The sequence below is a fragment of the Amphiura filiformis genome, unplaced genomic scaffold (assembly GCF_039555335.1).
Source record: "Amphiura filiformis unplaced genomic scaffold, Afil_fr2py scaffold_197, whole genome shotgun sequence".
Taxonomy (NCBI): domain Eukaryota; kingdom Metazoa; phylum Echinodermata; class Ophiuroidea; order Amphilepidida; family Amphiuridae; genus Amphiura; species Amphiura filiformis.
In genome coordinates, this window is record NW_027305661.1 from 99,428 (window position 1) to 115,000 (window position 15,573).

At 38.2% G+C, this 15,573-nt stretch overlaps 1 protein-coding gene across 1 annotated transcript; it reads right to left on the bottom strand.

Moving 5' to 3' along the window:
- Nucleotides 1–4,674: 4,674 nt before the first annotated feature.
- Nucleotides 4,675–14,625, bottom strand: LOC140145285 (nucleosome-remodeling factor subunit NURF301-like; the record flags this gene model as incomplete). Its single annotated transcript, XM_072167046.1, has 5 exons — nt 4,675–6,800; nt 10,430–10,600; nt 11,678–11,762; nt 12,238–12,433; nt 14,452–14,625. Coding segments are annotated over 5 exons (646 nt in total), but the record flags the coding sequence as incomplete, so codon positions are not given.
- Nucleotides 14,626–15,573: the final 948 nt, after the last annotated feature.

Sequence of the window (15,573 nt, forward strand, 5' to 3'; positions counted from 1 at the left end):
TTTTGACACCCTAAACACGATACGCGTGTATCGTGCCTACCCACGAAAAACTACCCTTTTTACACATTTTTATTATCGCAGATGGTGTACAGGCCACAATGGGAGTGACCCCCCGCGCGGCTCCATCCCAGGGGAAGTGAGCTGAAGGGGGATGAGCCTGGTAGCTTACACCCAATATGCCATTATAATGCAATGACCCCCCCTCCATTATCTTCCTTTTTAGTTGAAACAACACCACTAAAACGCATAGGCCTACTAGGCCTAGTGCGTGCACCGTGACCCAATAAATATAAATGCCTAAATTAACCTTTATTTTGGACTATTTATAGTTGGAAATGGGAAAGTTGAATAGTTTCCCGGGATATTTTTGAAAAATTAACAACCCACTCCAACTTCAATTTTTAGCAGTTCCACACTGAAAGACTGGAACCATCCTGCATCGATGCCAAAAGACCATAATATACATTATTATGATCAGGTAGGCCTACATGTAAGTCACCCGGGGGGGGGGGGGGGGCCCGGGGGGGGTTTCAGAGTTATGCTTGTATGGGGATATCTGCTGTATGTGTGCCTGTATGAGTGATACCTGCTGTATGTGTGCCTGTATGGGTGATATCTGCTGTATGTGTGCCTGTATGGGTGATATCTGCTGTATGTGGTGATATCTGCTGTATGTATGCCTGTATGGGTGATATCTGCTGTATGTATGCCTGTATGGGTGATATCTGCTGTATGTGTGCCTGTATGAGTGATACCTGCTGTATGTGTGCCTGTATGGGTGATATCTGCTGTATGTGTGCCTGTATGAGTGATACCTGCTGTATGTGTGCCTGTATGGGTGATACCTGCTGTATGTGTGCCTGTATGGGTGATATCTGCTGTATGTGTGCCTGTATGAGTGATATCTGCTGTATGTATGCCTGTATGGGTGATATCTGCTGTATGTATGCCTGTATGGGTGATATCTGCTGTATGTGTGCCTGTATGGGTGATATCTGCTGTATGTATGCCTGTATGGGTGATATCTGCTGTATGTGTGCCTGTGGTGATATCTGCTGTATGTGTGCCTGTATGGGTGATATCTGCTGTATGTATGCCTGTATGGGTGATATCTGCTGTATGTATGCCTGTATGGGTGATATCTGCTGTATGTGTGCCTGTATGGGTGATATCTGCTGTATGTATGCCTGTATGGGTGATATCTGCTGTATGTGTGCCTGTATGGGTGATATCTGCTGTATGTGTGCCTGTATGGGTGATATCTGCTGTATGTGTGCCTGTATGGGTGATATCTGCTGTATGTATGCCTGTATGGGTGATATCTGCTGTATGTATGCCTGTATGGGTGATATCTGCTGTATGTGTGCCTGTATGGGTGATATCTGCTGTATGTGTGCCTGTATGGGTGATATCTGCTGTATGTGTGCCTGTATGGGTGATATCTGCTGTATGTGTGCCTGTATGGGTGATATCTGCTGTATGTATGCCTGTATGGGTGATATCTGCTGTATGTGTGCCTGTATGGGGATATCTGCTGTATGTGTGCCTGTATGAGTGATACCTGCTGTATGTATGCCTGTATGGGTGATATCTGTTGTATGTATGCCTGTATGGGTGATATCTGTTGTATGTGTGCCTGTATGGGTGATATCTGTTGTATGTGTGCCTGTATGGGTGATATCTGCTGTATGTGTGCCTGTATGGGTGATAAAAAACAAAGCGCAGTGATTTATAGTGCGCTACGCACAGGCACAACACCTAGATGTTGATCCACAAGCCTCAGCACACTTTACAGTTTGTCGCTGACCACTACGGTCTCACATCATTCGATAAACCATTTAACAACAAATCAGGGACTTTGCTGCTACAAGAGCGCACACCCTAGACATTCCACAAATAACCATCGCAACCAGGATCAGCTCCCCGAGTTTCGTACGGGTTCCAAGGAGACAATTAGCAGTAAGTTCCTTGTCCAGGGGAATTTCAAGCTAACTCAATTTTTCCATGAGAGCATACTAGGCACCGCCAGGGTTCGAACCCGCAACCTCTCGCACCATAGTCAAACGCATTAACGAGTGGGTGATATAGGGTCCACAACTTCCCCCCTAAATACTTTTTTAAATAAATCGAAAAATATTTGACAAAACACAAACGTGTAGAAAGGTATGGGTAGCTGTATTTGTTTTACACATATGGACCAAATTATAGCGTCACACGTCATTGCGTTCAGTCACAATGGTTCACTATGTAAAAAAAGAGACCGTTTTAAACAGTGTTGAAAGTTGCATCTGAGTCCATAGGAGTCAGCTTTCAAACAATACAGTAGGCCAGGTCTATTCATGTGTTTGTTAAAGAAAACCCGACTGCTAGGGACTCTGGTGCAACTTTTAAAATTCAGTATCAAAGTTACGTAATGTTACTATGTCAACGGGATCACGCTCTTGAGTAATGAACCACGATCGAAACGATCACCACACAAAGTATATGGCACTCAAAGGCATACCAACATAGCGTGATCCGGTAACCAAGAGGATTACGTAACCACTTCGATGCTGAATGACCTCATTTCTTACACAATTAACCATTGTGACTGAACTCAATGATGTGTGACGCTATAAATTGGTCCACATGTTTAAAACAAATAGGGTTATACATACCTTCTTACATTTCGTAAATATTTTTTGACTTATTCTAGAAAGTATTAGGGGGGAATTAGTTGCGGACCGTATATCTGCTGTATGGGTGATATCTGCTGTATATGTGCCTGTATGGGTGTATGAATTGTACGGATGGCTGCATGTATGTATTGTAACATGTACTTATAAACTTGGTATTGTAATTTGGTATTTAAGGGGCATTTTGTGATCCATAGCTTCATCCCCCACTTTTCTAAACAAAAATGGGTTTTTTATACCACCTGAAACCGCTAGACATAAAGGAAGGTGATCAGATATATTTGGAAAATCAAATTCTTTAAAACTTATTTATAACATAAACTGTTGTCCCTTTCAAGCATTCATGCAAAAAGATCACGTAAATGTTCATTGTAAATGCGACTAATTCTCCATGGAATTACTGACATTTAAATACAGCGTAAAACTGGTAGTCTACAGTGTTTTTATTAATGATAATCATCATGATCATGTAATAAATAGATATCAAATGAAAGATCCTGTTTTCCTCAATAACATACTGAAATTAGGAGTTCCAAGTTGGTGTATTTCCGAAGATATCATCAAAAAACTGCTGAATTAGTCAAAAATATGGTATACCACATTTGAGACTAATTCGACAGTTTTTGACAATTTCTTCGAAATATACCGATTTGGAAACGCCTAATTTCAATATGTTAATGAGAAAAGTATCAGCTTTCACCTGATACCAAAATCTGCATTTTGATGGGTAATGTTGGGGATGAGGCTGTCAATCAGGTCACCCACCTTTAATGTTTGTGGAAAAATTTCTTGCAGATTCATTCGCTTGGCAACAATATCGCCAAATTTGTATTTAGATTCTGTTAAAGCCATTGCAACATTTGCTGAGGATTTTTTCAAAATTCTATTATACATTTGTATTGTTACATACTTTAGTAATAATATAAGAGTGCACACCAGTAAATACAAGTCTCCTACACCCTGGGAGAAAAAAATCAGTGTTAAAAACGAGGATTCGTGCAATACGACTAAATTAAATCCATCCGAAAAGGCTTAAAACCCAACTATTAGGCCCTGATTCATATTTAATCCTCATTTAGGCCTGGGAAATAGATTGTCTGTGAAAAATGAGCAGGATCTGACTTTTTATTACAATTTGGCGAAACTTTCAAAATGTGTTACATTTCAGAAACACCAAGCTATTTGTAAGGTGGCGTACGCTGTATGGGCTATAGGGTGATCTAGTCGGCTTTTTTCTGGAAAAAAATGCTGGACTCAGATATAATTTCTACAATAGATGACTTCATCTGACCTTCGACTTGCAGAAAAGGTAAGTTTTGAAGAACTGAGTCGCTCTGGAGTCAAGAAAATGACGTTTTCCTGGGCCCTGTTTGTACAGAAAGTCAATGGGAGCTATTTACTGGTGTGCACCCATAAGGTTTCTGCAAAAATCAAGAATTTAGGTGCTGTATGACAAATCCACAATTTTGAATAAACCATGTTTAATTATTACGATGGAAATATAAGTCGAACACGCATGTGATGCTTATAACACAGTACGTACATGGTGTGCTGGGCGGCCATATTTGACAGAGTGGCTTGCATTGGCGACATATGCACTATCATTAAATAATATTTTTTTTGTATTGTCATATCAGTTTGGGCCAAAATTAAGAGGACATATAATAAAATCTGATACTGAAAACTAACATTTTGTGGGAAAAACAAATAGAATTCTATTTCTTATGGAAATGTTACAATATGGCTTCACAGAACAAAATTACAGCACAGTGACCTATGGAGCAATATAATGTACATAATCATGTCCAACTCGTGAACGTAAAATCTGAACTGAAATTTTGGGAATAAATTATTTTTGTGGATATCTACTCAAATATTTCATTTAAAGAGGATGTTAGAATCACAAAATGCTCCTTTAACACCTACAAAAGATGACATTTGTAAATATCAACATCTTTGTTTCTGGTGATCTCATATAATCTTACTAAAAACACAGAGCCTGACTTATTGTATAACAAAGCGTGTTTTATTTCCCTTTATAAGCTACAACCAATGTGTGGGATTCATCCCTTTGTACTTGTAATAATACAATTATAAATTTACATTGTAACAACAATATATGTACATTTGTTTTAGTACACTTGGCTTACAGGTTTGTTCATGTATTTATTTTACAAACATGCTTATAAGTGATTTTCCTATGTCCTATTACCACACATCTAAACTACAAGTGATTGATATCATCAACTGATAGTCTGTGAAATCAAATAAAACAAAAAACGAGATGAGTCTAGCCAATCAGATTCTCATGTCCTATTAGTTGAGGAATATGATGCCGAGGATGAGTTGCTAGACTAATTCACCTTGGTAAACTTAGTATGTATGAATACAGACACTTGCAACGGCATAAGTTGCAATTGTCCTCAATCACCAATAATTATTCTGGCCATTAAATGTCTTGATAAAAAAAAATCAGTCAGAGGAGAAGCAAAAATGGATTGTTGTTAGTCTTGGAAATTGTGTTGAATAATCATCTGCCAAGTCACTGCTCAACTTCCTGCACCCAACAGCATCTGTTCAGACGTGTTGATTTTTCTGCACACACACATATCAAGACGTTATCACTGACAAACATGGACCCTATGAGCCTCCTATGTCGTTAACAGCGTAACCATGGACCTCTACGTACTGACATTTCACTATTGAAAGCGTGGACTTTTGCGGCTATGATATGATATTTAGCCGCCAAACTGTGTACCTGGTATTACACCAGAGGGCCCTATACCCGATATGAATTATTGCGGCATCTATACCATTTTTCACCCTCATGTGGCAGTGATGTCAGTGCGCATATCATTAGCTGCAGCTTCAAATCGCTAGTATTCACTCAAAGCACTGGTGTACACACACACGCTTAATAACACCGCATAGACAGCTGCCTCAGCGAATTGACGTCACTGCCATTTGAGGGTGGAAAATGGTATTATCGACTAGCGCCCTCGGTTACAACAGTTACCATGGGTACGCACTTTATAAGTGAAATGTCATAGGTGTGTCATAGATTTTTTTTATTAAGACATCTTATGGCCAGAATTCTGGACATGAATGCACAATTACAGACAAACAAAAATGCACTTTCTGGACTTTGGCCGTTTGTTCCCAGTGAGAGCAGCATTTGGCCGTTTGTTCCCAGTGAGAGCAGCATTTCTATAATTCTTGTGTAAGGACATCTCTTGACATCATACAATCACAGAATACAGCTCTCTACTATTGTAACAGTTATGTTCATTCCGTAAGCTTACCCACCACATGAGCGAAATAATACTAGACTGCCAAGTATTGTCAACACTGGTAGAAAATTTACCCCCCCCCCCCAATTCTTCTATTTCTTGATGTCTGTTGTAAGAATTGTATTTATTATATTTGTCTAGCTTCTACATGTTACTGATGCTTGAGGTGCTTTATTCCATAAACATTGATTTGGTTTTACCATACTAGCATAGCATACAATTTTTCACCCTAATGTGGCAGTGACGTCAGTGCGTATTTCATTAGGTGCAGCATCAACTAGATAACGGACGCTCAAAGCGCTGGAGTACACAAGCACACGCTTACAGACACCGTATAGATACGCACGCGAAACAGTTGCCTCAATGCGTTGACGTCACTGCCACATCAGGGTGAAAAGTATTATCGAGTAAGTTACATATACCCTTCCATTGAACCTTACAAATAGAGGTTTCAGATCCAGGGGGGGAATCTGCTCAAGTTTTCCTAGCTTCTTACCATTTATACTAACTTACTCAGTACCTAAGCTACTCATGTTGAAATCTATATGTCCATATTTTTTGCTTCAATTTCAGTAATGTTCACTTTGGTCTGATTGGATCAGACCATGTCACATCTATTACAATATTATTGGCTGCTTATACAGCTTGAAAAAGCATTGTCATAACGACAATGTGCTTAAGTAAAAAAAGTTTAATTAGGAAAAGGCCTGTAGATCAGTCAAATTCATTGCAATTATTTTACACTACCCTTACTTGCCAATGTCAAAGCCTAGAATTTGCTTTAAAAACATCAAATAGGTCTGCCGCATTCCAAATTATAATAATTTCCATGTTTCTGAAAAAGCAAAAAAACAAAAACAACATACAAAAGAAATAAACAAATTAGTATTTTTTTTGTGTCTAGTCATCTATGATTGTGAAGATTATTATTCATCCAGGTAGTAATAACGAGGAATTTGAGATGGTCTACTAGACTTACTTAGTAGTAATATTTCACATCCTATCCTGGATATCATCATTTCAATCTAGTTAGTCAGGATGACACCCGCCTTAACAGGGATAAACTGTTGCCACATTCCCAACCCCATATCACACATTACAAAAGCAGTAACATTACAATATGAAAATGTGTGATTCTTTCGCAAATTTAAATCTGTGATTTGTTGCTTTGCAACGTTTCTATTAATTTGCAATATTTATTTTACTGATGTACACATATATACAAGAAAAATACCTAAATAAATTTTCACCCTACTTTACAAGAGTGTTATAATGCAGCAACAGTGATTTGATGATCAGAATAAATCTCTATATACAAGTATCACAGTAACTTGCCCTGGCCCCAACACATGTAAAATGAAATTGACTTGTAGAATCTGACAGCATCAATGGTTATCATGTCAACTTGCTGCCTGACTGCACTACCTTCCTGTATTCAACAAGGTCCTTACTGACCTATCGCGTAAGAAGAACTAGGTCTTGCGATGCTACACAGCTTGTTTAGCAAATGAGGCGCCAATGAAGTGATTCAATTAACCAATCAGAACCCACTTCCATGTTTATGCTGTAAACAGCGCCAGATTGGCAGACTGCAAAGGACTTTGTCCAATAATATATCTAAGTTGAATGTTGATAATCTCTCAAATTCAGCCCTATTTTATAACAACTGTCAAATGTGCACTGAAGGAGCCAACCCTTGCTTGCCATATCTAAACAGATATCTAGACAGAACTGTCAAATGTGCACTGAAGGAGCCAACCCTTGCTTGCCATATCTAAACAGATATCTAGACAGAACTGTCAAATGTGCACTGAAGGAGCCAACCCTTGCTTGCCATATCTAAACAGATATCTAGACACAACTGTCAAATGTGCACTGAAGGAGCCAACCCTTGCTTGCCATATCTAAACAGATATCTAGACAGAACTGTCAAATGTGCACTGAAGGAGCCAACCCTTGCTTGCCATATCTAAACAGATATCTAGACAGAACTGTCAAATGTGCACTGAAGGAGCCAACCCTTGCTTGCCATATCTAAACAGATATCTAGACACAACTGTCAAATGTGCACTGAAGGAGCCAACCCTTGCTTGCCATATCTAAACAGATATCTAGACAGAACTGTCAAATGTGCACTGAAGGAGCCAACCCTTGCTTGCCATATCTAAACAGATATCTAGACAGAACTGTCAAATGTGCACTGAAGGAGCCAACCCTTGCTTGCCATATCTAAACAGATATCTAGACAGAACTGTCAAATGTGCACTGAAGGAGCCAACCCTTGCTTGCCATATCTAAACAGATATCTAGACAGAACTGTCAAATGTGCACTGAAGGAGCCAACCCTTGCTTGCCATATCTAAACAGATATCTAGACAGAACTGTCAAATGTGCACTGAAGGAGCCAACCCTTGCTTGCCATATCTAAACAGATATCTAGACAGAACTGTCAAATGTGCACTGAAGGAGCCAACCCTTGCTTGCCATATCTAAACAGATATCTAGACAGAACTGTCAAACTGCCATTCAAAGGAGCTCAAACATCAAAAATCCCAAATATGAAAAGGAGTAGATGTCTTTTTATGAAAAGCATGCTACATTCTTTAAAGGCCTGCTAATTTTGCAATCAGGTGGATAGAATTCAAATCTATGTCTAAATACTGGTAATGTCTGTAGTCATTTCATATTACAAATTGGCATACAACAAGGGTATCCCAAACATGACTTGTACTAGTACAAGGACGACACATGTACTCCTTCATTTAATCTGTATCCCTATTCATTCATTTTATTAACCAATCCCATAAAGGATAGCTTCAATTGGGCCTGGTTGTTCAGGGCCATATAAACCAGTCCCAATTGTTGGTACTACCAAGTCGCACACAGTTGACTGATGCTTGGGATATCAGGCCATCCTCATTACTCATTTCAGCTACAAGCAATAAGTCTTGTATGTACATTGTCTGTTAGTCCCCAAACTACCCCCCCCCCCTCCCAATAACAGAAACAGTTTCCCATGGTAAACATCACTTGCCACCTAACTCATTAAACTATCTGACTGTTTAGTCTTCATATTCAAATACAACTTTCCTACAACAAAATATATGATTGTCAAACATTTTCTTGCATACAATTACCGTACCTCAGGTGCTCTTTGGAAAAATTACAAATACATTCACAAACAACTGTTAAAAAAATCCCATTAACATTTGTACATCAATCCCACATACAATACCGACCACTAATGCTCAATGCTAATGTCAACATTGTTAGTCCATACAAATTTTACTATGTAAAATAAATACTCATGCACTTGTCTTTGTATACAAGTAATACAAAAAAATTATTAAAAAAAAATTTGATTTACAGGTTTATTTTTATGTTACAAAACATTAACCAATTCTCCTATACACGCATATATTCCATAAACATATTCCCATTCGTTCCATTTTTAGAACAAAGGAGAGGGGAAGTAAACCATACAACCAACTTTCATAGCAGAATGGTTTTGACAACACATACAATTGAGCCTACTAGGCCTATATGATTCAAATGTTATTTTTATTACATTGTTTAGAAAAACTTCTTACTAGACAGTATTTCCAACTAGAGTTTGATCTGATTTAATGTTAACATGACAAACATAGATTTCTCTACAAATATCTTTTATATACACTATAATACGGACTGCCCCAGCAAATAGAAGGCATACAGAACGTGAATTGTAGCATAATTTAATGCACACTTCGTTGTCCAGTCCCATGTTTTACAACATTCTAATAGACCCTGTGTAATACTACATCATTAAAACACTGTCCTCCAATCGATTCCAGAGAACAATAAACCTCTCCAACATAGCTGGCATTGTTTCTACCATTGCGATTGGTTTATTGCATAGGGTCTATATCGATGAGTTGACACATGCAACTCACATTTGGTACGCCCTTTGGCCCGACATAAAAACTGCCTACAGGGTAAAAGAGCATAATAGTCTACAGGAAAGAAGCTGATTTTGGCATTAACTATGGTTCAAAGCAAATAATATCAACAATGGCCTATAGCTGCTCATGGTTTTGCACAAGTGGTGTGCCATAGATACTGTGTATTATTTTGCCCTGTGTGAAACAACAGAGGACAACCTGAATGTAAACATGTGAGGTCATAGGTCAACTCATCTATTAATGAGTGAATAAAGTGCTTCCTGCTGAATATTGTCAGGCCAGGTAGTTTCTTTGCTCATTATTCACAGCTCAAGTTTCTTATCAAATATAATTTTTTAAACAAGCTTGGTCGATCCTTCATGTAATTATTTCGTGTCAGCTAATCCTAACCCTAATTATGAGTATAATTACATGAAGGAATAACCACAAGCAAACAATTCATCAAACTTTAATAATAACAGTATTTTGTTCTTTACATCATGAAATCCCTGATAGATCTAGTTAAACCATTAGCTCTTTATACCTTTTACTTTTTGCACAAAGAATTTCTCCAGCACGTCAGCACATTGGTAGAATGGCGAGTCGCTTGGATTGTAGTAGCGGCAGTTGTCAAATATTTTGCTTACGTCTGCCATAAACTCATGTAGCTTATTGTAGTCCTTTTTCTTCACTTTTGCCTCCACTACCGATAGGTCTATAGAAAAGAAAAAGATTCCGTAATTAGTAATAACTACCGGTAGATTTATATAACGACTCAACCCAAAAGGCAATCACACTTGGGCTAGCAAGTCCACTCACCAATTTCCAATCTGGCTGCCTGGCATTGAGTAGAATTTGGTTGTGTCCTTTGACACCAAGTCTTATGCATCTTGGGCTAGTGGTACTGACCAGGTATGGTAGGCACAGTGGCATAGAATTGAGGAAACATTTGAAGGTTTTCAAGACATTACTTCTAATAACCCCTACATATCTGTGTTCAACCCATAACACCAGTGGTCCTTGTGGCCAAGTTTAGTTGAGGTCAATATAAATTAAATGTCTTTTTAAATATAATGATGTATATTCATACGTAGCGGTAAACATAAATAGAAAGCAAAATTATACTTCTACACTACTCAAATTTGGTACACTCACCGGAGCGCTTTCACCAGGTCAACCGGCGTCTTCAGCGGATGTTATTGCTCTGAAGATGGTTGTTGCTAGTGATGTAGTACTAGGACACCTCCGATGACGTCACAGATGTTGATGACGTCAAACTTGAAGATGTCTTGGAAGCAATCCATATTAGAACTATTAGACCCAGACTGAACCGTGACAAAGGGTTGGACATCGACCCTGTCTGGGACAACCTCCTGACCCCCCGGAACCAAGGGGGCGGCACAACATCTTCAAGTTTGACATCATCAACATCTGTGACGCCATCGGAGGTGTCCTAGTACTACATCACTAGCAACAACTATCTTCAGGGCAATAACATCCGCTGAAGACGCCGTTGACCTGGTGAAAGCGCCCGATGAGTGTACCAAATTTGAGTAGCGTAGAAGTATAATTTTGCTTTCTGTCTTTTTAAAAGTTGTTAAAGTTACATAATCACTCATAACCTTGTAACAAGTGTAAGAAGGTTTGGACCATTCTTTAGCATTTTTTAAGTCAAAATTGAAAATAGTTGCCATTTTAAATTCAACAATTAAAAGACTCATTTCTCTTGACGGTGTCACATATTTTGCCTGCCTGCCAGGAGTATCTATCTATCTATGTATCAATATCTTACCCATAGGTTCTTTGATGACCTGGTAATAATCTGGTGCATCTATATCACTAACAGGCTCTAGGAATGGCCATGCCATCTTGTGACTCTGCAAAAGCATCAACAGAAAAATTCACTAATTTCAAGGTAAAATGGGCTAAACCACACCCTGCATGACACATTATTTTGGAATTAAAAACTCAATTCAACAGTTGGACCCATTCCAGATCCAACAATTGTCTTGGGGTTGAAGAGGGAAATGATACCTAATAATAAGCATATACATACATGGTATAGAGACAGGAATAGTGACTTCACAGGCTCTTTCTCAACAAGTTCAGTCGAGACTAAAATTAAGGGGATGTTCCCCGATGACCCAAAGCAAGATGAAGCAAGCTTCTTGCATCTTACTCATCACAACGGTAACTTTGTCACAAAATTTACCCAGGTATCAGAGGCCCTACGGTTGCCCCTCTGAACTCAACCAGATCCTTGACAGTGGCACTCTCCTTCAAAAAGGGTGTTGACAGTGCTTTAGGCAATCCATACTCTACTATACATTGTAGGTTTGTGTGAGTACCCACCTCTAGTTGTCTCACTATCTTCTTCAACTGTTCATAGTCTTTGGTTGACAATGGTTTCTGTTCCTTGGTACCCTTTATACTCTTAGATTGGCAGTTGGGACAGATGTAATTTTCTATTGTCTCTGCTTCTGTCTGAGTAATGCCCACACAATGACCGTGGTACCAGTCGTTGCAGCGATCACATCCTATGTAGAATCTGCAAGTTTGACATTACAAGAAAAATGATCATCACCAGAATGTATTACAACTAAACATAGGTCCAGTAGGAACCTAGTGACTATTTTTCCTCCATGCTAAAAACCCTGAAAGATGAAGGCTTCATTTGTCAGACCACACAAGTGCATTTAGTCACTAAGTTTGTTCTGAGACTTTGAGGACCCAAATTAGTATGTGCATTATCTAAATTATTATTCACACATTAAGGTTGCTTGTGAAACAACTTTGAGGCACACAAATTAGTGCATTATTTATTCTTATATCATTATTCAGAAACAACTTGTTGAAAGGCACACAAGTGCATTTAATCATTTCTGTGCAATTTGCAATTTTTTAAGTTTGCTTAAAGGTCCGTAACCCGATCGACAACATCATCCCCCCGATTTTTGTCATTGTTAATGAGTTTTTGGTATCACAAAATAGATACTATTTTTCTCATTACTATCCTGAAATTTGACGCTCCACGTCGATCTATTTCCGGAGAAATCGGCGCATTAACACAAAAATAGCTTCCTTCCTGGCTACCAATTTCTTGAATTATGGACTGGCTTATCGTAGATAATTATAGTCTCCTCAACAGCTAGTTTGGTTTCGCATCATTCACATTGTATGAAAAGAACGAACCGCAATAACTGCTGAAGAGACTTCAGATCGACCACGTTACTATAAAGGTATTAAACTTCCATCCGAAATTTGCAGCCGCCCGCCTGGCGCAGTTGGTTAGAGCATCGTATTTTGAACCAAAGGTCCCCGGTTCAAATCCCGGTAGGAAAAGTTTTTTTCTGCTCCATTTTTTAAACCCAAAATTATTTACATTCATTTGAAATGTACATATTGCAAAGGGAAATACATTTGGTTTCTTTTTTTTCTGAATCGGTATGAAAAAGAGTTTTTAAAAATCTAAATTTTCCGTTCACTATTATAGTACGGGCATTTCCAGCATTGTCGTCGGGGCATTTCTGTTTTGCTTTGTTATTGAGCTCTATTGCCATTATGCCATAATTTATATACAAAAATCATCATGAACGATATACAGACGAACACGAAAAGACTGGTTGTGGGGAAATGTCACCGTAGTAGTATTGAAATGTGTACCTAATACAGTGGAGCTTGTGTCAGTGCAACCACACCACGCACGCATGGCACATCACGAACGGGAATTACGGCACATGTTATTGCTTCCCTTCCCAGAATGCAATTCACGATACCATTATTGGGTTGCAAATTTTGCTATTTATTCACATTTACGTAGAAAATACTCTCGCTTTTTTTCACAAAGCTGCATAAAGGGGACAATATTTGATATTATATGTAATTTTAAAGACAATCCATATCCAAAACCAATAGGGTTACCCCCCTTTAAAGGGGCATTTCGTGATCCACAGCCTCATCCACCCACTTTTCCCAAAAAAAGTTGAGATTTTTACACCACTGGATACCTCTGGCTACATAATATTTATGTACCAAATATTTCTTGCAGATTAATTCGTTTAGCAAAAATATTGCCAAATTTGAATTTCGTTCTGGTGCACCAGACCAGAACGAAATTACAACACATTGTCTATGGAGAAGTGTAATACACATAATCATGCATAACTCGCAAAGGCAAAATCAAAATCAACTGAAATTTTGGAAATAAGATTTTTTAGTGGATATCTACTGAAAAATGTCATAAAAAGAGGATGATGAAATCCTCCTTTAAGTGCATTATTAGAAATTTGACCTAATTCCACATTTTCAAATCAAAACGGCACTTGTCTCATTCACTGGCGTTGGGTCACATTTTACAACGTCAAGCAGATACTACACATTTGCATTTGGCACACTTGTAATCCCCCCCCCCTGAAATTTTTCAGGGATAAAATGGGGACGGCAAAGAGTAAAGTGTCCTTCAAATTACTGAAAATGGGACAAAAAATTGACAAATGGGGACGAAAATTTAGCTTTTCCCCCTCACAATAAAATTGTGGCCATGCTACTGTGTACAATTCTACTTACTGTGCTTCATCATATGGTGTCCTGCATATACAGTAGAGTTCTTCATCATTCTGTTGTTTATGCAGATCACACTCCTTACACACATACTCATTGAGCTGCTCTGCCTCCTCCTCTGTAATATTGACACATGACCCATGGAACCAGTTCTGACACATATCACAACCAATGTAGAACCTGTTGAGAAACACAAACATTTATGCTACACAATGCAAGTTTGCACAAAATATTTCATAAAATATAATAATATATTGGTGTCCACTTTATAAATATACAAAAAAAGGTTTGACTTTTCATTAGACTTGCACGATCTCTTTTCCTAGTTGGCACCAATTAGTCGCGACTAAGACTATAGTAGCATCTATCGGATATCAAAATATGATGGGAAAATCCATGTGGATTCACATAAACATGGCAGTTACTGAAGAAAAGAAAAAAAATTATCTACACTTCATTTTTAAAGCAACTGAATCCTAAAATTTACTCCAATCATTAATATATTTTTACAACAATACGGATTTGAGGGAGAGTGAATTTTGTCTGCAGCTTAGGGAACAAGTGATGTAATGAAAGATCAAGCACAATTATCAATAATATTATCATCATATCCTATGTTTTCAAAAGTGCTCATATATTTATCTGATCCTTTAATTCTTTTGAGGAGTTTAATATGGAATCTACTGTAAAAGTCAATATTTTCGCGAGAAGATATTTTCGCGGTTTTGATATTGATACAATAGAAACCTAATTTCTACTTTTACAGTATTAAAGTAAGATTACAATTTGCATGTTAGTCAATGTTGGTGGATCTTGTCTGTATGGACACTCATAGCTACACACAATTTAATGGAGCTTCACATTTTTTGGGACTGCTGTTATCTTCAATTTTGCCAATTTTCACACGAAATATAAGATCATACAATCTGAAATATGTTGCACAAGTATCTCTGATAGTGCCTTTCACCAACATTCTTAAACACTTGAGAATGTTCCTGCAATCTTATTGGTTCTTACCCGTGTGATATGACACGATATCACAGGGGTCAGCGTGTGTGCATCAACGCGATACGCATACTCGCTATTTGAACCAATTGGTGGAGCATAGCAACAACGGGACTGATTGAT